This window comes from Gymnodraco acuticeps, unplaced genomic scaffold (assembly GCF_902827175.1).
Source record: "Gymnodraco acuticeps unplaced genomic scaffold, fGymAcu1.1, whole genome shotgun sequence".
Lineage (NCBI taxonomy): Eukaryota > Metazoa > Chordata > Actinopteri > Perciformes > Bathydraconidae > Gymnodraco > Gymnodraco acuticeps.
The window spans coordinates 93,676-117,173 of NW_022990137.1; the positions used below are offsets into that span (position 1 = coordinate 93,676).

Genomic DNA, 23,498 nt, shown 5'->3' on the forward strand with positions numbered 1-23,498 from the left:
TCTGCGTCTTGGCCAACAGTCGCACTGGAACACACCGCAAAGACTTCAGCCGACGGCCAAGTTGAACGTACGAACTGCGCATGCGTGAGTGGCAATAACTCTCCTTACCAGCAGGCGGCGGTAGTGTGTATTCGTCATTCAAAAGAGGCAACAACCGGAAGACAGACTGCGTGATACACCGAGAGAAGAAGAACAGACAACAAATAGCGTGTGCGTTCCATTTTCACTCTACAGCGAGAAGCTCACGGGGCTTTCCCGAACCTGTGTCGAGAGCTGGAGTTAAATTAAATCTCAGGTTTGCCTTCTTAATAGTTTGTTTGGGTCCCTCACTTCCGTTTCGCTTCTCATGCACTGATTCGCTAGCTGAACAGCCAATCAGAGTGATTTCTTTAGCCGACAGCCTCCCGATTCAACATGTCGAATCGGCGGCGAAAGGTGTCGGCACGGCTGAAAAGACATGACGGTGCGGTACACACCAATCTGAGTAGGGTGACACGACGCTCATCGATGGTCCGACATTTATCGACGCCGAAAGTCGGCTTGGTGTGTAAGGAGCTTCAGGTCTTCTGGGACGGCTCTGCTCTCTGTTACAAGAGTCAGAACTAACCATGGAGAAGCAGCGTCTAGTTTGTATGCCCCGACCATCTGGAACAAACTCCCTGAATCCTGCAGGTCCACTGCAACTGTTAATACTTTGAAATCCAGACTAAATACGTGTCTTTTTGACGCTGCATTTGAGTGAGTTGTTCATATTCACACTGCAGTATGGCTTTTATTCATGTATTTTATACCTGTTGTGTTTATTTTATTATCTTTGCCTGTTTTTAAATGCCATTTTATAATGTGCTTCTACTGTATTTATTCTTAAATGTCTTTTATTTTATTTTTGTAAAGCACTTTGGGTTGCCGGGTGCTGAAAGGTGCTATATAAATAAACTTGCCTTGCCTACATCATATGAGGATCAGCTCAAGAGACAAGGCTCTTAGTGACGTGTTGGTTACCTGTGACGGGGTGAAACCAGACATCCTGAAGGCGGAGTGGACCAGAGGAACTTCAGCTCTCAGCAGCATCTCCACGTAGTGAGCAGTACACCAGTACATAGGAGAGATTCCTGACTCAGCTACTTCCACAGGAACATGGATCTGTCCAGCAAACAAAACCAGAACCATTTTAGATTCAAAACAGAGCTTTAGATATGTAAATAGTGTCCAATTTATCTTGTTCTGCTGGGGGATATTTAAACACAAAACAACATAAACATCGTTTACAAGCTCCTCGTTCTGTATTCAGTGCAGATAAAAACAGTGTTGAACACTTGTATTCACTTTTATCGAGTAATAAATAGAAATAACATGCTGTTTTGTGTTCCAATACAAGTTCGCCACATTCCCTGCTAAGCTCCCTGCTGCCTTAATTATCTGTGCCCTTTCCATTTTCCGTGATATTGACAAAATCGACCACGTTGTGTAGTCAGACACTAACTGCGGTGTGGAGAAATTCACTGTGTGCATACAACACACTGAGAACACGTAACACACGTTCAGACGAGTCCAATTGAGCTGTATTGACTTTGACAAGATGACAAGATTACAGAGGTTGGTCTAATGATTGCAAAACGTCTCCCCTGCAATTTAAAATGATTGAAACTAGACTTCATTTCAGACTTCTAACGCTGCTGTAATTTTGTTTTACTCCTTTACTTCTCCCTTTTCCCCTCATTTATCTTGTCTTCTTCTTCCTCCTCCTACAACTCCTCCTACAACCCTTCCTCCTAAATGAGGCTGTTAACATTTGGGAGGTGGACTCTGTGGACATGCAGACACGCCTTATTTCATTTAGATTAAGTATAGCTTTTACTGTACTTTATCGAAAATGTCAAGGTATGGGCTTAGGGAGGAGGCTCTGTTTGACATAGATAAAGAAACCTACTGGAAAAATAGTTCATTACCTTAATTGGTTATCTTAACAACCTATCCTTACAAGTGTAAAATGGAGATGAGCTGTCTGGAATAGTTTTTTAGAGGACTTAATCCATTCAATCGTAATTAAAATGTTTGAAAAGCCCCAATCTAGAAGTTATAGATAGGACCTATACAATTGATATTTTCCCCTTAGGGGTTAAAGCAAGTCATTTCAATTATGTGTATGGTATTTGTACATTTAAAATAATCTTTCAAAGCTAATACATCTATACAAATGTCATCAATAAAATTACCAGGTTTGAAAAGGGCATTTTAATACCAACATTTAGTCTAGAAGAAAATCTCTGGGTAATATTTGCGCACCCGCATGTAGATGTAAAAAGCTGTTCCAGTCTTTAGAAGAAAATATGTCACTAACTAATTTAACACTTACATGAACACTTTGTAGCCCACATTTACATTTGACTTTTTCTAAGGAATCTCTTGGCAGCAGCACCGTGACTGAAGTCTTCTCAAACCAAGACAGGGACAAAACATTAAAGCTGAAACACGCTCTGTAGGATAATTCATGACTTTTCAATGCTTCTTAAGTGCCAAGTTACTGCATATTCAAATCCTAAACTGTGCTAACAACTACAAATAACTCCCCTACGTGTATTGGGGTTACAGATGGGGTCCAACACGAGCAAGCCACATGAATGTCTGGGAGCAAATTTATTTTCTATGCTACACAAATATGGCCAGGATCCGTGGAATCTTCGGATTATTGGGTTGCAGATTAGAATCAAAAGGGGGGTTTGTTGTTGAGCATGAAACACTTGAAATAACTAAAGGATAAGTTAAAAAACAAAGTAGAAAGAAAGGTGAGGTTAAAGAAAACTATTTCTTCTAAAAGGTTAGCAATGATTGAGAGTCAGACCTGAACATTTCAGATGTGTGTGTCTCACACTGCACGGTCACTTTAACGGTACGTCCACACGGCAGCGTCGCATGCTTCAACGGAGACGCTTCCCATTCACTTCGAATGGGGTGACGTCACGCTTTGCCGAACTGCATTGTGGTTCTGTCGCTTCGCTTTGCCTCCGTCGCTCGCTTTGCCTCCGTCGCTTCAAACGTTGAGAAAAGTTCAACTTTTCAAGCTTCGACGGAAGCGTCAGCCAATCACATCATATGCCAGTACAAGCTCAAGCCAATCAAACCGCGTGCTTGTGTGTCCGGGGCGGGAGATTAATGTGATTGGTTGTTGGTCGCCAGACACGCCCACCGGCAAGCTTCAACGTGACGCTGCCGTGTGGACGTACCGTAATTCATGCACCTTTTTTATTTATGTTTTATTATCTTTTAAATGAGTGTTTTAAATGCCATTTCATAATCTGTTTCTTAATGCTCTTAATGTCTTTCATTTTTGTAAAGCACTTCGAATTGCCTTGTGTTGAAAGGTGCTGTATGAATAAACTTGCCTCGCCTTAGAGAGCACTGTAGTTGCACGTTGTTATACTCACAGAAGCATGTATCCTCGCTGGCCAGATGAATGCAGAAGTGAGCAGAGAGGACAGGTTGAGCAACAGCTTTAGAGAGCGGTCCATGTTCCCCGCCATGATGAGAAACACTGTGGAGGCCAGCCAGTCGTAGCCCGGATACCCGTCCTGCTGAGTGACTGGAGGCAGAGTTAAAGAGGCAAAGGACTGATGGAAAAGATACTCAGACTCACTGCAAAGCTACAAAAGAACATGGCGCCTTAGATTCGTTTTGCAACATGAAAGTGGTACATTGATGTGACGGATATATGTGGAGCCATACAGTGTTTATGTTATCTTAAAGGGGCCTTCTGTAACACAAATGTATATAGCAGCTTTAAAGGAGGGAAATGTAATACTTGCAAGTCAAATTAAATCTGAATTAACAACCTCTGCATTTTATTACCAATGAATGATCTAAAAAGCTGGGAAGGCATACAAAAATCGGACACATTTGGCCTTATTATGCTTTTTAGGGTGTTCCAACACATTTTAGGTGATAGGCTAAGGGGCGGGACATCTCTAAGCGGTTGACCAATCACAACAGAGCCGGCCAGCTAACCAATCAGAGCAGACTGGGCTCTGGTTTCAGACAGAGGGTTAAAAGAGGTGCTGCAGCACAGGCAGTATGAGAAAAATAAAGAGCTTTTTGAACATTAAAGCATGGAGACATGTCACAGTAGAGACACTAACTACAAATATGAACCTGAAAATATGTCCACTTTAATATATTTTAGAGGATTTGAACCGATTGTGTCACATGAAGCTGATTCCTTATGTTGTGTTAAATTAAGCGGTAAGCTAATATCGCTTTACTGTCAACTGCCACCGCAGAGTCAACCACAGAGCGAGGAATGCTTTGACAGATAATTAACCCTGTTACACCAGAGCATTATCTCATAGCAGAAACACATCCTATACTGTAGGATCCAGATCTCTTTTGGCTGTATTATTTAGTGAATCTATGAGAGGAAAAACAGACTGTCTCACTGGCTAGGGCTTAGTGGGAGGATGTTGGTGTGAGGAGTTGAGTGTGAATAAATGAATCATTCACCACAAAGACTCCCAGGTGGCAGCTCTGCATTGTTAACACCACATTATGCCAACAATAATGAATAAACACAATTCCAAACGCCAATCAGACACTTAGGGTTTTAACTTAGAGCTTTCTTAGGTGGGTTAAACCGGATCTGGTGCATTTACACTTTTTAATCTAATTGTTTTTATAATTGTGTTCAGACTGCTAGAAGCATAAGACTGCCTTCATGTGCAGGTCTGAGTCTCCCTTTGCATGAGAAATAGGAAGAGATTAGTTGGTAGTGAATGAAATCGAGAAAACAACCCCAGGCTATCGACACATAGCTTTTAATGTCTGGCTGCTGATTCGCTGCCTTTTAAATAATGTCAACTTTTTACTTTTGTTTTGGTAGAATGCCAAAGAAAGATTGAATATGCCCTCAAGACATTCACTGGGAATAATTTAACAGAATATAAAAAAATGCTTCACAAAGTCCTGTGTTGAATACTGAAATGTGAGGACATTGAAGCCCTCAATAACACACACATTGAGTTACAAACACTTCATGCTCTTTGAAAGTGATTGACTGACACGCCTCATCTCTATTTGTAGGTCACTCTGACAAGACGTCATTTTCAATGATAAAGAATTAATAAACCAAAGCCTCAGAACACATTTTGATCTGCCATCACTCAAGCTAAAAATAGACTCCATTTAACAGATAACATCACGGCTTTGTTTTGCTTTTCCTCGCTTTAACTGAGACTTTTGAAAAGTTGAATGACCTAAAATGTCTTCAATGCTCAAAAACAGATCAGTGACTCAAAACTAAATGGACTTAAAGAGGACCTATCATGCAAAATCCACTTTTTGATGTCTTTTAAACATAAATATGTGTCGGTGTCGGGGAACTCACAAAGTGTCAGAAAATAAAACCCTCTCTCTTTTCCTCTGTACCCAAATCTCTAAAAACAGTGGGGTACAACGGAGCTGATCCATTTGCCATCCGATATGACGTAATGAAATGTTGCTGTATCGGAAACAATTCCTGTTTTGGACGTAATAGTCTTTGGTTACATTAGCAAGCATCGCTAACACTCAGAGCTAACCTGTACTGGAGAGCATGTGTGTGAAGAAGCAGGATATAAAAAGCAACTCACCTTGTGGTAAACCCGCAAGAGAGAAAGCCTTTTTTCAGTTTTAAAAAAAAAAAAGCTTTATACCCAGAATCAACACAGAAACAGGAAGTGAAATAGAGGGATATGAGGCATGGCAAGAATGGGCGATTTTTTTAGCAAAACACTTCATAGTAGGGCTGCTCAATTAATCGCGATTACGATTATGGCTTGCAAGGATTACGAAAATAACGTAATCGGAATAAAACGATTATTTTTTTATTATTATTATTACTTTTTTTTTTTTTTTTTTTTTTTGGTTTCTCAGTTGAATTATACTTAAAGTTCAGGGTAATCAACTGTTAAAAACATACTGTTAAAAAAAAAAAAATCCAATAAATGGATGTTTTCAAAGTCAATGAATAATCGCATTTAATAATCGCAATTACAATTATTGACCCAAATAATCGAGATTATGATTTTTGCCATAATCGAGCAGCCGTACTTCATAGACATGTTTTTTATATATCTGAGACCTATGCTATTGCCTAAAAATAGCATGATAGGTGACATTTAATGTCAACACATTTTATATCATACACTATATGTTGTATCCGGTGGGGCTTTCTGAATCTTATTACTTCTCACTTATCCATAACATCCATGACAAATCCTAGTGGCTGTAGTAAACCTGCGATACGGCAAAATGACCATGCTCGGTAAAAAAGATCTTCACTACCAAGTTGTTCATATTAGTTTGAATGTCAGCGTCGTCTGAGCATGAGATGGGAAAATGTCAGTGTGCTCTATATGTGTGCTGACTCTTTATCTCAGTGTTTTCATGTTCAATTGTCCACATACAAAGGGGAGACTTCCTGAAGGAGATAGGAGGCCTATCAGTTGCTATGTGGTACAAAAGGACGCTGAATTATTCTCTGAGACACAGATGAGAGAGATTATCCGTATTGTGTTGATCAGACAGAGACGGACACTATCAGTAACGAATGTTCCCTCTCAAAGACTGTCCCCTGATTGATTACAATAAAACTCATCGCATAAAAATGAAAATGAACTGATAGCATGTGTCCAGATAGTGTATAAGGGAATATAGCATTTGTAATGGTAAAGGCAGAATACTTTTGTGTGTATATTCTTTTGCTGAATAAAGCATCAGCCCTGCTTGACTGTTTTAACGGTATCAAAGTGAACTGTGTTATTTTTGGGGGGATTTTTCATTTTATTTCCCAAAGATTCATACTTTATATTGATATTACACATTTCTATGATCCTCTTTTAGAAAGTTGAAGTCATCAAAATGATTCCTAATTATTATAAGATTCGGCAAACTTGTGTATTAGTGGGTATTCACTTAACCCCCCCTTACTTTGGTGTTCGCGGTCAAATTTAACCGGTCCTGTTTTAACTGCTATTACATTAACACAAAAACCATTAATCATCACCACATTTAATTTAACACCCTTTCAAACTGTACATATTGTATCAGACTACTGGTATACATGAAAAACTGCAGTAAACATACAAAGAATAGACACTGAACATGTATTGCGTGTGCCAGGTGTGATCCATGTGGGGGGAGGGGCACATAAGAGCGGGAAATGTGTCACATTTTTCTGTGTGTGTGTGTGTGTCAGGTGTGATCCACATGGGGGGATTGGGCACATAAGGGACACACACACATCTATAGTATGTGTGTGTGTGTGTGTGTGTGTGTATCTGTGTGTGTGTGTGTGTGTGTGGGTGGATGTGGGTGTGTGTGTTTTATCTGATCCGGATGGTTACTAATTCCTTTTCTTTATGGCGGTCATGTTTGACCGGGAACACCATGGTGTTACAAAGTTGACTAAATCATCCAAAATTCTATGAAAGTGTGATCAGCAATGTTATATGTTCAAATGTCTACTGTGAAGGATATCATAAAGCCTTAATGTAATCAAATGTAAAACAAAAAAGTTATGATTGATGAAAGTAGTGAATCGGTCAGATTTGACCCGAAGACAACAGGAGGGTTAATTGTGTAATCGGAACTAAATGTTTAACTGTCCGAAATTGTCTAAATCTGTGAATATAGAAAATAATATTAATAGACATAGTTTGCTTGTCTAGTAAACTTAAAAGCGTTATTCCAAATAAGTTAAATATACAAATGCAGTTATATGATATGTTGAAGGCTCAATTTAAATTGAAGTGACACATATTTCTACGTTGTGTCCCAGTGGGATACGCAGTGTCTCTTTCTAGGAACACTTTTGCTTAATAGGCTTTACATGGTCATTGATTAAGGTTATGGTGGGATTGGATCATGTTCGAACACAAATCCTATACTAATGTAACAGAACAAACTATGTAGCACAAGAACAAAAGGGTTGTGAATACGTTTATAGCGACACTTGTGCCGATGTGGCGTTTGTAAAGGATACTGAGCTGTGACGCAGTTGTTACTCGCTGCGTGGACAAGAAGATCTTAATATTCCTCATCAGCAGCGGCAGGTCGCTCACAGCATCTTCTGTCAGGAGCTTCAGGTAGCTGCCGTATCTGTACGAGAAAAACAGAAATAATGTTCATTGTTAGATCTACCAAATAATCTTACATAAATGGGTCTGAGCTATTATAACAGTACCACAGCCAAAGGTCTTTGGGCTTATTCTGAAGGGAATTCCTTTAAATACAAGTTCATTTGTGTACTCTTATAATAATAATAATAATAATGCATTACATTTTTTTTTTATTAGAACGCTTTTACAGGTGCTCAAAGCGCTTTACAATTACACATTACACATATTAGACATGTAAGAGTCATTACTGCGGACATTACCCACAGGAGCAAATGCGGGTAAAGTGTCTTGCCCAAGGACACAACGGCCTGACGCAGTGGTGGCCGATGCGGGATTTGAACTGGAGTTCACCAACGCCCCTTGATCTGATGACCAACGCCAAAACCGCCCCTTAAAAACCCCTTAAACCGCTCTTAAACAAAATCACTTAGCTATTGCTCATTGCAACCAAAAACCCTGTTTGTTTCACTGTAAAACCAAAACAAATAAGTTGTTTTTCTATGAAACCTTACTAATGAACTCCCCTTCTTGTACTCAAAGGAAAGTCATGCAACACAATGGGAGATATATAAACAAAGAGACAACAACTGAGGCCTCAGGCAAACACATAGAAGTACTCATCAATATTGAATTCAACAAGTCCAATATCTTTAGATTAAACTTCGCAAGTCTGACACTTCTAAGGAAAGGATTAATTCTAATTCATGTCTAACAGCTTTTAATCCTATAAAACGCATTGCTCTGTTGAAAAATGCAAACAGCTGTGTTTCTGAACCTGCTGGGAGGGATGTTGAGAACTTGTATATCAACTATGTAATGTAGCATCGGGGTGTCATTACGAAACATATAGGAGCGATGCCAGAACATAACGCACGTCTGAGGGCCCACCCATTGGAGAATAAAGATCAGATTATGCACAGCAGGAGGTGCATTACACACTCAGTAGGTGTGGGTGGTGTAATGCTACTGTAGGAGCAGAAGGGAATACAAACTGTTCCTCTGTGTATGGCAGCATGTTTTCCTGATGTGTTAAAACGGAATTATGGACAGGTGTTTTTTTAAGTCCTCTGAAGGATACACTCTGGGCCCTCAAACAGCCAACAAAGGCTACTGAAGAGCAAACATATTTGTTGTTGTTGCACTCAAGTTCAATACCATGTCTGGAGAATTTCTCTATTTCTTCACCCTTATGTCCTTCTCCGTTTTTCAGCATTGTTGCACAGCCAAAGAAAACAACATATTTTCTCTGTGAGGGATTGGCAACAACACCTGAGGCCAGATGCATAAATGGTGTAAACGTTGTAATATTAGAAACATCTTTACACATGTTCTCATTGATCCAGCTCAGTGTGATATGGAACAAATAGGCGGGAGACTGAATCTTGCACGGCATGTTGAAGTAAAGGCTTTGATTTCAGTAACGCTGCTTGCGGCAAGTTCATGATTGAGGTGAACTATAGTGGAAGTTTTAGAGGTATTTAGATATAAGTTAATGTTTGATGTGGGTCCGTCATGAATGGACTTGTAGCCTCAGGAAAACTCAAATGAAATGGAGGAGAGAGTGTTGGGAAAATACTGAATGTTCCTTCTATATCAGAGTAGCATATGATAACAGTAGCTGTGTACGGATGTATATGGATGACGCTCATGAGACACTGTGTTGAAGTTATGATGTTCCTAAGATTGGCATGATGACACAGCCCATAGAGAGATATATGACTGTCATGTTTATTGCTTACGCAGGCCTTAGCTAATCTTAACTAATGTCAGAATACTGCTTTGAACCAGTATTCTTCCATCTTGTTGACTGTAACACCCTCTCTTGTATATCAGCATATCAAGGACTCTACTCTGGGAACTATTTGTCCCACGCAGCCCTGTGTGTGATGACTACTTCCATTCTTGCAAGGATAATAAATACATGTATCCTGATATTGAAGACCAAGCCGGTGACGAGTGAGATTTTTCTAACAGAGAGCAACTGAATTTCATGAACGATGTTGAAATGACCTACAGCAGATTGAGGGTTAAGGTTGGTAAAAAAAGTTATGCTCATTTTCAGCTGCATATTTGTGCCTCTTCTGTGACTTATTACATGTGTTAATGTTCAAAAATTGCTTTATTTCTTTCTCTGATTTGTTAGCTGGCCGGATCTGTTATGATTGGTCAACCGCTTAGAGATGTCCCGCCCCTTAGCCTATCACATACAATGTGTTAAAGCGCTAGCAAATAGTTGGCGAGTGTTACATAGTGATGTCCCTATGTTGCGGAAGTAAACAAAGGAGACCAATAAGGGTGTTTCAGGTGGGGGACTGTGTGAGAGACAAACTCCCTCTGGAGCAGTGCTTCTCAAAGTGTGGTCCGCGGACCACTGGTGGTCCGTGAGCGCCCCCTAGTGGCCCGTGAGTATATTGGTAACATTTCACATTTTAAGTTAATTAATTAAAGTTTTCCACACTCTCGCGGGAATATCCCCGCAATGGAGCGAGCTTATAGCGATTGCATGATATAGCCCAGCGCAACACCTTCGTCACACGTGTTGCCCCTTGGTTGTACCATTTTCAGGCGATTTGTAATCTGTTCTAGAAAAACGATGTGTTTTGGGATATTTGGAGAGTTAGGTGGTCCGCGAATGTTTTTTTATTGGTTAAGTGGTCCTTGGTATGAAAAAGTTTGAGAAACACTGTTCTGGAGGGAACACAGGGATTGCACACAAACCTAACACACTCCAGGAAAGGGAAAACCCTAAAAAGGCAGAATAGGGCCTCTTTATGGGTTTCTTAGAGTGGATACTGTCGAAGAGATTCACACGGCAGGTTTCTCCTCTCGTCCCAGGTTGCTGCTGTCAGAAGGCTGTCTAATTAAATACAGGTTTATGAGCTATAGAAAAACGCTTTACGGTACATACCTGAGACAGGTGTTGATCCCCAGCTGCTCCACAGATGATACTACAGCACTCTGCACAGTCTTCTCCTCAGCTGTAAAACGAAGTGATTAAAAAGGAGAGGTGGTTATTACCTGGCAGAGAAATACCCAGAGAGGAAGGCTGGAGGTTTTTCTGCCGGAAAACAGTCCCTAGACATCTCTAACGGAGGTCGTTACGACTGTGGAGAGGGGGAAAACATGACAACGTATCATGACTTGCTGTTTTCAGGGCACTACAGATGAGAGCATGAGTCTAAGTCATTTTATATCTGGCAGATGTACGGAGGCTGTTTGCCATTTAATTGGGATGTTTGCGAGGTAGCATGGCAACAATGTGACTCGGAGTAATTTCACTAACACTCGGACACGGGTAATTTCACAGCAGCGTTTTGATGGTTTAGTGCAGCGGAGTCCTTATGATGTTAGGAGTGTGGTGGAATTTAGGAAGAAAATACAGCATGAAATGTAGAGCCCTGTGAGAAAGCTCTTTATTTCAGGACTTTATCTGTGGAGCGAGATACTACAGCAGCAGGGCAGCTTTAGATCCACATGAAACAGCTTTGTACGGATTTTTGAGCTATCAGTCTCACCAGCTGCTCTCATGGGCTCTTATTTAGCACCATTAAGAATCATAAAAATATATTACTTTTTTGGAGTTACAGTTGTAATTGTGTGGAGAGAGTGATGAAAGAAGCAATAACGGCAAGACTGATATTTCGTTTTGGAAGATGTTTCCACTGATTCGTGGCTTCGGGGGAAAACAAATATTATTACATCTGAGCTAATGGATCCCCTGTTTCAGACAGTCTGTCCGAAAGGATGATGAGAAGATTTCGACAATTAAAAGAAGAAGAATTATCCAGGAAGAATCAGCGGCGGGGAAATCTTTCAAATCCAATTTACAGACTAATGGTGCAGAAATATGAAAGTGGAAATTATAATAGAGTCGCTGTGATCTACATATTGAAGTGATAATTCTCCATTGTTCCCTTAAAAAAATCAAATGTTGATTAATTACAGTACAGACCATCACATTTGATATTAATTGGTAGAAGCCTGTGATTATGAGGTAGAGCCAGGAAAGTAGTGTTGTGTTTTCTCTTCTCTCCTCAGATATTAACATCTCCAAAAACCTCTCGCTGATGGCAATTACTGCCTAATGGAGATGAATGCTCTCCTGTTGTATTTATTCCCTCCCTCCTCATTCCTCTCTCCCCCTGTCTCTCCAGCATTATGCCAGCAGAGTCTATTTTACAGCTTGTAATAACTTTAATCACAACCATTTAGATTGTTTTGCAAAGACTGACTGGTGAAAGATTGCACATTAACACTCTTTGACATTAGTTGTAAAACTTTTAGATGAGCACTAGATGGAGATAACACTGTGCAAACTTTATCTACTGACTGTGAAGTTAAACTTCTGTTGTTGCAATGTTGAGGTAAAATGAAGGAGTCTGGAACCGTCGTTAGCCAAAAGCACTGAGAGTTTTATTGGAGCAAGTACAGACAATTACGGCCAGGGAGATCACTTAGTTTCACACTGTCTCGTGCTTCACCATCGTGATCTCTCTGAACCAAAAGACACAAAACATCTAACCAACACGAGGAGAGGCGGGCTCCCAGAAAACCCGCGTTTACCTAATCAATAACCGATGGGAGACAATGAACTACTTGTCTCAAGGAAACGCAGACAAGCCTGAAACCTTCCCCCCACAGGATATGAGGAGAAGCGTTTGACCTGTGACCTCAACTTACAGAGGAGTTTTTGACTGACTACCAGCAGATGTTTGCAGTATCACAGATTCTATAAAACAATAAGAAACTCTATAAACAGATCAGATTAAAATATTCTCTTACACTGACAGTATATGGTTGAGAAATGCATATATATTTTATACATGTTCTTATATAACTGTCCTCTTCTTTAAAAGGGACCCTATTATGCTAATGTCCCGGTTCATATTTATATTGTGTGCCTGTACAGTGACATGTTTTAATGCTTTAATGTTGAAAAAGTTATGTATTGGTCTCATACGGAGGAAACTAGTATAAGAAAAAATACCAGAAAAAAACTGGCCGGCTCTGCTGTGATTGGTCAACCGCTTTGAAATGTCCCGCCCCTTAGCCTATCACATACAGGGTGTTTCTCAATGTCGAGGAAAGCTGCTACAGAGCCACTATTTCAAGGATACTATGTAATCGAGTCCCGCCGAAGGACTGTTCCAATGTCCAGCATACTTGGAATTCTAACGAGATACAGCTCAGAACAGCGAACTGACAGAGGTTAATGCCGGCCGAATGAGGTCCACACACACACACACACACACACACACACACACACACACACACACACACACACACACACACACACACACACACACACACACACACACACACACACACACACACACACACACACACACACACACACACCACACACACACACACACACACACACCACACACACACACACACACACACACACACCACACACACACACACACACACCACACACACACACCACACACACACACACACACACACACACACACACACACACACACACACACACACACACACACACACACACACACACACACACACACACACACACACACACACACTACAAGGGGAAATGGAATAGCAGCATGTGTGAGTCTGAAATAGAAATTACACAACAAACACTTTAGTTTTTAAAGCATTGAAGAGATGCATTCAGACTAACAAGGCAATTTCATAACCGACTCTTGGTGCGATCCTCGAGCAGAGAGTCCACCACTGTTTCAGGGTGTTTTATGCAACTGTTCTGACTTTTCTGCCACGATGTACTGTGTCCGTCCAAAAAGAACCACTTAGATGTTGTAAGCAAATTAGGTATATGTCAGAGGCTAGGGATTTACATTCATAGATAATGAGAATGGAAACAGGCAAAAAAACACAATACGATATTTTTCTATGCATCTCATGAATAACCAAGTTTCAAAAGATACACGCGACAGTACATTAAATTACCTGTCAACACTTAAATATAACTATTTACATATCTACAGACACTCACAACACGTAGGTAACTAACTACATAAGTCACCACAAAAGTAAATACAGAAAGTAGCCGAATGGATTTGTTAAAGTAGCTTCAAAACCAGTTACTTATTACCCTCAAAAATCAAAAAATAATCTGAAATTCTTTGATTGCTGTGTATGACAGGTTGAAGAAATAATGAGGAGGCTTCATCAAATAGAAACAATATTATTTAGTTTTAATTTAGACACAAAACTCTTAACTTGCGTCTTTTTTAATTGCTCTCAATGAGTTTAAATTAACACAATTGTATTTTATATTTATGCCTGATTATTTGTACATTGCTTACAATATATGGACCTTGCCGTGTTAAAAAGGACATCAATCTTACTGGACCTACCTTGATGGTAGTAATATGAATGCGACTGATTTCTAAAAATGAAGTATTTAAAAGAAAAATTGTCATAAAGAGGAAAAATGAACAACTTTGAAGTGTGTGAGTGAACTTGATAAATAAATCATCAAACACTCAAATGAAGCTCGTGGCTGCCCCAGAGGACACACGTCTCACACTGATAAAAGACAAATATTTCATCCTAATAAATACAAGCTTATTGAAGACATTAAGCGTACCCTTTTTTATTCACGGTTGTTCATTATTTAGACAGCCTTTCAGAAACATTACAGGCACGCATCATCTGCCCCTCTTCAGGGTCTCAGGGACTTTTGTCGGAATACTTGCATACTTAAAAAGGCAGATCAGATTCAAAGACATTCAAGATATGTTCTTCCTATTCGTCATTTGGAAAGACCAACTTTGCAATAAAATTAAACAACATTAAAACATTTTCCTAAATACATTTAATTTGTTTTAGAGATAAAAGTATGATACTATACTTAAAATATCGAAAACTAGGCTGCAAACAAAATATGACTGTGGTAGGTTCTGGAAGGCGGTAATGCGAGTCATTCACTTATTATATCAATATTTATTTATTTATAATTTAAATGTCAGAAAAAATACTTTTCATGTTTGATCATTCTTTTTTAAATGTTGGAACAATTAAGTAATTTAAATAAAAGGTCCTATTTCTTGGACACTTCACCCTAAAATGCTCCTGTGGGTATTGTCCACAGTAGTAATGTATTACATGTCTGAGATGTGTAATATGTACAGGGCTTTGAGCGCAAAAATAAATGCAATGAATTATTATTTCTTTTTTTTAATTCATAAATTAAATGCTTTTCGAGACTTTTTAGGGATCCGTTTGAATCCTGATACAATAAGAAGATATCCAGCAAAACGTACACCTGACAAATCACACTCATTTTGAAATCCCAATATTTCCAGGAATCAGTCTTCTCCAATGAAATGCAACCTTTTCCTCAATGTCCAAATGCAACCAGACATTTTGAAGGAATACCGTAGACACCACTGTCTCTAACGATGCAGAAGAATCTCTGACAGATCATAACGTTATATTGTTTCATGCTGTACTTCATATTGGAGCAAACTTCCAGAAGTATTGAACTCTGCTGTAACTTTTTTGCTCTTGCTTCAAATCTCCCCTTGTTCTTGTGACATCTTCTGTGATCCATGTATTTTACTTCCTGTCCTTAAATCTGTCGTATGTAAAGCACTAAAACAAACAATAAATAAACCTATCATAGCCTTTGTTGTCAAATCTCCCAACCCTTCCTCCAAAAATCTTGTATTTAAGGCGGGTGGTTTTTAAAGAAACTGTACAACATAAAGGAAATTACGCTCATGTTGTCGTATTTTTTATCAATCTGGTAAGTCATGGTCAAATAAAACGAAGTAGGACATCACAAACCTAATTTGTAAACACATATACTGAAGTGTTTATATATTACAAATCAATTAGAATAAAACCTATTTCAGACATTTTGTTAAAAACATTAGACTATATGGGATGTGAAAAAAAACAGCTGTTGGTCAGCACCAACATCAATTTGACCCAACTCTGTGTCCTTTTTCATTTTACAAGTTATAAAAGCGTAACTGTACCGGGCCAAATGACAGAAGACTTTGCATGAGCATTGAGCAGGAGCAGACTATGCATTAAATCGGATGATTGCCAATTACAATCAGGAGATGTGAGGACAGCTGAGCTTTTATCATCAAGCTTCTTCCTCCTTTAGCCGCCCAATCAAAACTGGAATGTTTAGCATTTTTATAACAAAAACGCATAATGTTATTTCAGTTTTTCACGCACACTTTTCTTCTAGTAGGGATTTGAATGCCCTTGTTCTGCCCGGGACGAGATTAGAATAGATTAGGAATGTAAATGCTTTCTGGCATTCTTGCATGGCTGCCATATTTCCCCTTCAGTTCAAATGCAATATTAAATAATTGACATCCGGCATGACAAGTAACTTTTGATATTACTCTAATAAAATAAACATATACACATACTGTTCAAAAATGATTATATGACCATTGTGTGCTATGGACAAAGTGTCGTGCATGATTTTACCTGCTACAGAATTAACATATCTATTAATGTCCCAGTGTCAGGGAGAGGCAGCTGACCAGATGACACCAATTTGCTTATTTAATCTACATTTAATCGGCAGTCATCAAAGTGTTCTCCTACTTCTGCGCCTCACTGTAGTTTGTGCTGCTGTAAACCTCTTTGACTTTTCGCTCTCTATAAATGCATTGTACTTGACTCTCTGTCTGATCTCTGTCTCCAGTGCATCCCCTCCAGTGCTTAAAGCGGCGGCAGTATCATCATTATAATAATATTACTAATCGGTGCCAGACGATGGCACAGACATCACAACGGTATTTGAACAGTACTGTAGAACCGTTGATTCAATTCAAATGTGATTTCCATTTTTGCCATGTTTATGTATTTAAAGCTACAGTACTGTATTTGTTAATGTGTGATTATTTAACCTACAGGGGGAGATTGCATGTTACATTTTGATTACACATGCAGGACTAATTCCATGTATCCTGTTAGTATTAAAGTAATACAGGGAAAAACTACTTTTGTTGTTGTTATTGCAACTTGTAAAAATAGTTCTCAGGGTTAAGGGAATGATGTTATCAAAATCTTTAGGATTAAAAAATGTAGGCTGGGAAATATGCAATTATTTTTGTTCTGGGTGTTCACTAATCAGCAGCTTTTCTTTGGAGCTGCCATCAGTCTGATCAGGTTGTTTAGCCCGTCGGCTACCAAACACTCCAACCCACTGAAACCATTCATCGTTTGCGTTGGGGAACGTAACACAGTTTCACCTGGGGTAAAACTCTGCTCTAGAAATGAGGAGAAATGTCTCCGTTTGTTTCCCCTGCTGCCAGCCTACAGGGACTGCTCCGACTTTTACACAACATTAAAGAGCTGTGTCATCCGAGACACATTTATCCAAGTCATATCTGAGTGTCATTTTCATAACCCAGAGAGTAAGTAACAGGAACAGAGGATCCTGGCTCTCTTTTACATTACATTACATGTTAGACGCTTTTATCCAAAGCGACTTACAAACAGTCAGTACTGTGGTCCATCCCCACAGGAGCAATTTGGGGTGAAGTGTCTCAGGGACACAACGACATGCTGACTGCAGTGGGACTCGAACTTGCTATCCCCTGATTCGAAGTCCAGCACACTGCCCACTGAGCCACAGCCTCCCCCTCTTCAGGGACCCCTTTGTTTTGTTGTTTTTGTTGGACTAAATTGTCAGGAAGAAAAGTGAATGTGTTGCTCTTCTGCACTGACCTTTGTACTGCGCCGGAGAGAAGAAGCACTCGGAGGCAGAGCTGGATTGATGAGCCACAACCTTCTCCAGAAGGTCAGCCAGCCCTGGGAAGAAACAGCACACGCACACACACATATATATATGTAAGTAAAGCTCCAATAAACCTTGAATTCAAATACATTTTACAAATCTAAATGATGCATGAGTGTGTGTGCATAACTTCCTGGTACATACAGTTCCGCACTAAGCAGCCATGTTGAAGTGAAGTGGAAAGACACATTTCCCGTGAATAATACAGTATGCGTGTTTAATGTAGCGATAACTAAGCCAGTGGAATAAAAGGAAGGCCGAAAGAGTCACTAGTCAGATGAAGCACGTCTAAATCTAGTGCAGAGACGTGTCTGAACAGAAGATCATGGTTCAGCTGCAAAAACATGTTGACAATAACACCACCGCTGCACTTTGTAGTGAAATGTGCATCCACTCGTATCTATATACAGCTTCACTGCCCCTGACTGTCCCTGAGTAAACCCCGACAGCTCTTAGTGTCATATCACTGCTGTGCTCGGAAACCACCCAGTCTCTGGAGGTCTGACTGTGGGACTCAAAAGAAAACATGTTATCTTGTAAAAGTAATAAAGATAATACAACTTTACAAGAACCCACAGGAGTTTTATATATTCTCTTAGACATTCTGAACTGTTTATAACTTTAATGTTTGCTTGAATGAGTTTATCAAATGTATTGAGTTCAATAGAACCGCAGAGAAAATGTGACTCTTTGTAGTATAGAGAGTGAAATAGCAATCTGGCAGCTGTTGCACAACTAGCTTTCCTAAATAGTTGCATTTTGGAAAAGATAGATGGGAAAAATGGGCAAGGAAGACAACACAACACGGAGGTTAGTTGTTGAGAATGTGTGTATATAAGAAATAATAATCAGTTCATCAGTTAACTATATCCTATACATTGACGTTCATTATTTTCTACATTTATTTTCGTTTTAATTTCTTATTTGATGATTTGTAATGTATGTATTATAGTTTTAACTGTATTCTATTCTGTTGTGTATGCATTATAAATATGTCATTAAAAAATAATTGTTGCATTTTGAGTTATTTTAATTTAGCTGCATTTGTTCTCCTGATCCAATTATTTTCTGGCAAGCAATGCAAGGCACAGAACATCGAGAGAAGCCATTAAAAACCCCACTTTTTACAACAAGTACTACTCTTTTGTTTTCCGTTATATTAATACATATGTGAATTGAGTGGCATTAATAATGTATGATGTGTTTTACACAATGGCTCTTACACGATAACATGTTTTGCACAGTAATGTTGAAATCTCTGAATCATTTATTACATTTTTACAGGATCGAATGTAAACATTAGCTACACCTGGCGTTCATTCATGCAATCTAGCACAAAAGCCCCACAATAAGTGCTACATTTTAAAGTGCTCATGTGTTAAGTAAGAGCACCACGTCTGGTCTACTTGAAGTACTGCATTGAATGTGTTAAAGTTGTATTTTGTATCTACTGGTTAACAACCATTGGAAAGCCACTTCCTACTAAGCCTGTACCTTGAGCGGCCCTCTAGACAAACGTTAACATTAAATAAAGCTTAATATATGAAATCCTATCTGGTGCTTTACTTGAAATGGACTTTTCTTTGACGATAGAATGAGCTTGTTGTCGAAATGAAAAAAAGAAATGTACATTAAAAGGTAGGGTAGGTAAAAATGGAGAAACCAGCTCGAGTCCTAACCTATCAGGCTCTCCTCTCCTCTTTCTCGGCTTCGATCTCTCAGGCAAAAAGCACTTTCTTTCAAGATAAGATCCAATCTTCCTATTCCAATCCTAAAAAACTATTTTCCATCTTCTCCACCCTCTTGGACCCTCCAAAAGCCCCTCCCCCCTCCTCACTTCTGTCAAGCGACTTTGTTACCCACTCTGAAAAAAAGGTTGATGATATTCGCTCTTCTTTTTCTGACTCACCTTTACTCACCGCTGGGTCACCAGACCTTCCTTCCACCACACACTAACCTCCTTTTCCCCTCTCTCCCCAAGTGAGGTTCTTACCCTCATTACCTCTGCCCGTCCTACCACCTGCCCTCTGGACCCTATCCCTTCAAACCTCCTTCAGACTATCGCTCCTGATATTCTACCGTTTCTCACCCATTTCATCAACACTTCTCTAACTTCTGGTCACTTTCCAAACAGTCTCAAGGAGGCAAGAGTAAACCCTCTCCTAAAGAAACCCACTCTCAACCCGTCTGATGTTATAAACTACAGGCCTGTCTCTCTCCTCCCGTTCCTGTCTAAATCACTTGAACGCGCGGTCTTTAAACAACTCTCCTGTTATCTCCATCAGAACAACCTTCTGGATCCGCACCAGTCTGGTTTCAAGGCAGGTCACTCCACAGAAACTGCTCTCATTGCTGTCACGGAGGAACTGCACACTGCCAAAACTGCATCCCTCTCCTCTGTCATCATCCTGTTGGACCTGTCTGCTGCATTTGACACAGTGAATCATCAGATCCTCCTTCGCACTCTCCAAAAACTTGGAGTTTCAGGCTCTGCACTTTCCCTCCTCACCTCATACCTGAAAAACTGCACCTACAGGGTGACTTGGAGAGGGTCTGAGTCCGACCCTTGTCAATTAACTACAGGGGTCCCTCAGGGCTCTGTTCTTGGCCCCCTCCTCTTCTCCCTGTACACAAACTCGCTCGGATCAGTCATTAGCCCGCATGGTTTTTCTTACCACTGCTACGCTGATGACACCCAATTAATTCTGTCCTTTCCCCGCTCAGAGACCCAGGTCGTCGCACGCATCTCTGCTTGTCTAGCTGACATCTCTCAGTGGATGTCTACTCACCACCTCAAGCTCAACCTTGACAAGACTGAGCTGCTCTACCTCCCGGGAAAAGATTGTCCCACTCTTGACCTAACAATCAACATCGGCACCTCAGTTGTTTCCCCGACTCAGACTGCAAGGAATCTGGGTGTGACCCTAGATAACAACCTGTCCTTCACTGCAAACATCGCTGCTACAACCCGTTGCTGCAGATACACGCTTTACAACATCAGGAGGATACGTCCCCAGCTGACCCAGAAAGCGACGCAGGTTCTGGTCCAGGCTCTCGTCATCTCACGCCTAGACTACTGCAACTCCCTCCTGGCTGGTCTACCTGCATGTGCCATCCGACCTCTGCAGCTCATCCAGAATGAGATCTCGTCTGGTCTTCAACCTTCCTAAATGTTCCCACACCACTCCGCTCCTCCGCTCCCTTCACTGGCTTCCGGTAACTGCTAGAATCCACTTCAAGACACTGGTACTAGCTTACCATGCTGCGAATGGATCTGGCCCTTCGTACATCCAGGACATGGTTAAACCGTACACCCCAGCGCGTGCACTCCGCTCTGCATCAGCCAAACAACTCGCTGCACCCTCACTGCGAGGGGACCCAAGTTCCCATCGGCGAAAACACGTGGGTTTGCTGTCCTGGCTCCAAGATGGTGGAATGAGCTCCCCATTGACATCAGGACAGCAGATAGCTTGCACATCTTCCGGCGCAAACTGAAAACTCATCTCTTTCGACTCCACTTCGAGCGATAGATTTATTAACAAAGCACTTGTATACTAATAAAGGACTGGCTTATCTAAAGCCAGTTGAGTAGCACTTGAAATGTTTGGCTCTATGAAACCTGATGTACTTATATGATTCTGTTTTCTTCAAGGTTGTGTCTTCCTGGTCGAATGTACTTATTGTAAGTCGCTTTGGATAAAAGCGTCAGCTAAATGCAATGTAATGTAATGTAATGTAATGAGTGCGCTAGAATTTGAAAGTACACAACCGGAAAAAATCTGCCTCTTCCTTACAGAGCCCCTCCTCCAACACACACAAACGCGCACATGACCAATGAGGGCACGAGATAAGTTTGTGCACAGATGGAAGGCTGACAGGCAGGTAGGCCATCCAGTTACTTTAGCCGGGCCGAGGCAGATGATTGGTCGTACTTTTTACAGCGCCACAGCTTCCACAGATGACATTATTTTATGGATTTATTGTCAAAACATTTAATGTATTCATTGCTATCGGGATGTGAAGAGCATTCCATGAAATATAACAACAAGTGTTTCTGAAGTGAATTACCTACCCCACCTTTAACTCGGATTCATGTTAGCTTAAGCACCACACCGATCCTTCGTTATATTATTATACATGGTAAATCTTCATGCAATTGCTTTACATGCAAAAAAGCAATGAATGCAGAATCCAAACAATGCAACCCAGGGACTCAGAGCACCAGTGAATGCATCTCATTGACTGGTGAGGGAGAGCAATTAAGCAATCGATTCACTGACAAGATAGTGAGGTATTGAAGTTGCAAACAGTTCTAATCATGAGCGTTTCGATAAAGAGATAGTAAACTTAATCATTTCCATCTTGCAGCTGTGTCAAAGCCTGTCAGAGACAAGCAGTAATCACAGCGCCTTCATACGCGGAGCGCAACATAAGTACATGTTCACTAAATTGCGTGGGAAGAAGGTTCATTTAGACCATAAATGCTACAATTTACTTCATTGAATGTTTCTTAGAATGTTGAATGCTAGGTCTGTGCGTGGTTAAAGGCGTGCCAAATAAAATAGCATTTATGAAGCAGAGGGAAGCTTAAAGGATAATAAATCTTGATCATGGTCTTTTAGTGAAAAGCCCTAAATGAGCGCTGTAGTGTAAAGCGTGGATGCTTTGCGGGGTTTTACAGCGTTCTGATGAAAGGAAGCAATCACTGTGCGGTGCGGGCATTAATGACAAGATTGTCAGCCCTCCTTCACGCTGGATGTATTTTTCTCATCATTGAATCACAGCCATTTACTCCTACGTAAGAAAAGTATAGGCATCAGTGCTATGGTAGTGATGAGGAGTGTTTGAAATGTTCATGGACATCCGATCTATGTAATCCTGGCGAAGGGGTGTGTGTGTGTGTGTGTGTGTGTGTGTGTGTGTGTGTGTGTGTGGTGTGTGTGTGTGTGTGTGTGTGTGTGTGTGTGGTGTGTGTGTGTGTGTGTGTGTGTGTGTGTGTGTGTGTGTGTGTGTGTGTATTGTGTGTGTGTGTGTGGTGCACCTGCAGCATAATGGAATCAACATCTGCAGATAGATATGTGTTGTTGTTCTTACCACCTTTTGTTGCATGTAGTCTGAATTCATCCGTTGTGTTTCAGTTTGCTTCTGGACGGTTATCAACTTGCTAGCTGTTAACTTAATCAGACCACATTTTACACCTAAAATATACAAATATCAAACTAATGGAACAATCAAGAAACGGAGAACGCACCCTTCCTGACAAGTAGGACTCTTTGCTACTAGGCGCATGTTGTCATGTTGTGTTGTGCGTCCCATGCCTTCATTACCACACAGAGACTCATTCACCTTTACAGTCAACCCAATAGGCTGCTGTGTTATTGTTACACTGCTACAAATCCGTAGAGACCAAGTAAAGCAGTAGCTCACCCTTTCCAGTGAGGACGTTGGGTTTGGAGGTCATCATTTTGCAATACTGTCTCCGGCAGTCCTCCATCCAGCTCGCCTCATTCTTGGAGTCTTTAAAAGATGCCAGAAATGAACTCATCTCAGAGTCTGTAAAATGAGAAAACACTATAAATGAGAAACCA

The 23,498-nt window shown here is 40.4% G+C and overlaps 1 protein-coding gene across 1 annotated transcript in view; it reads right to left on the reverse strand.

Annotated features, from left to right (window-relative positions):
* The window catches only part of tbc1d32 (TBC1 domain family, member 32), a 101,679-nt gene that overhangs the window by 24,759 nt on the left and 53,422 nt on the right, over nucleotides 1-23,498 (reverse strand). Inside the window, 6 exon segments of the mRNA XM_034217130.1 lie at nucleotides 1,003-1,143; nucleotides 3,426-3,580; nucleotides 8,012-8,127; nucleotides 11,056-11,125; nucleotides 17,841-17,924; nucleotides 23,338-23,463. Of these exon segments, the coding sequence (XP_034073021.1) occupies nucleotides 1,003-1,143; nucleotides 3,426-3,580; nucleotides 8,012-8,127; nucleotides 11,056-11,125; nucleotides 17,841-17,924; nucleotides 23,338-23,463 (692 nt within the window).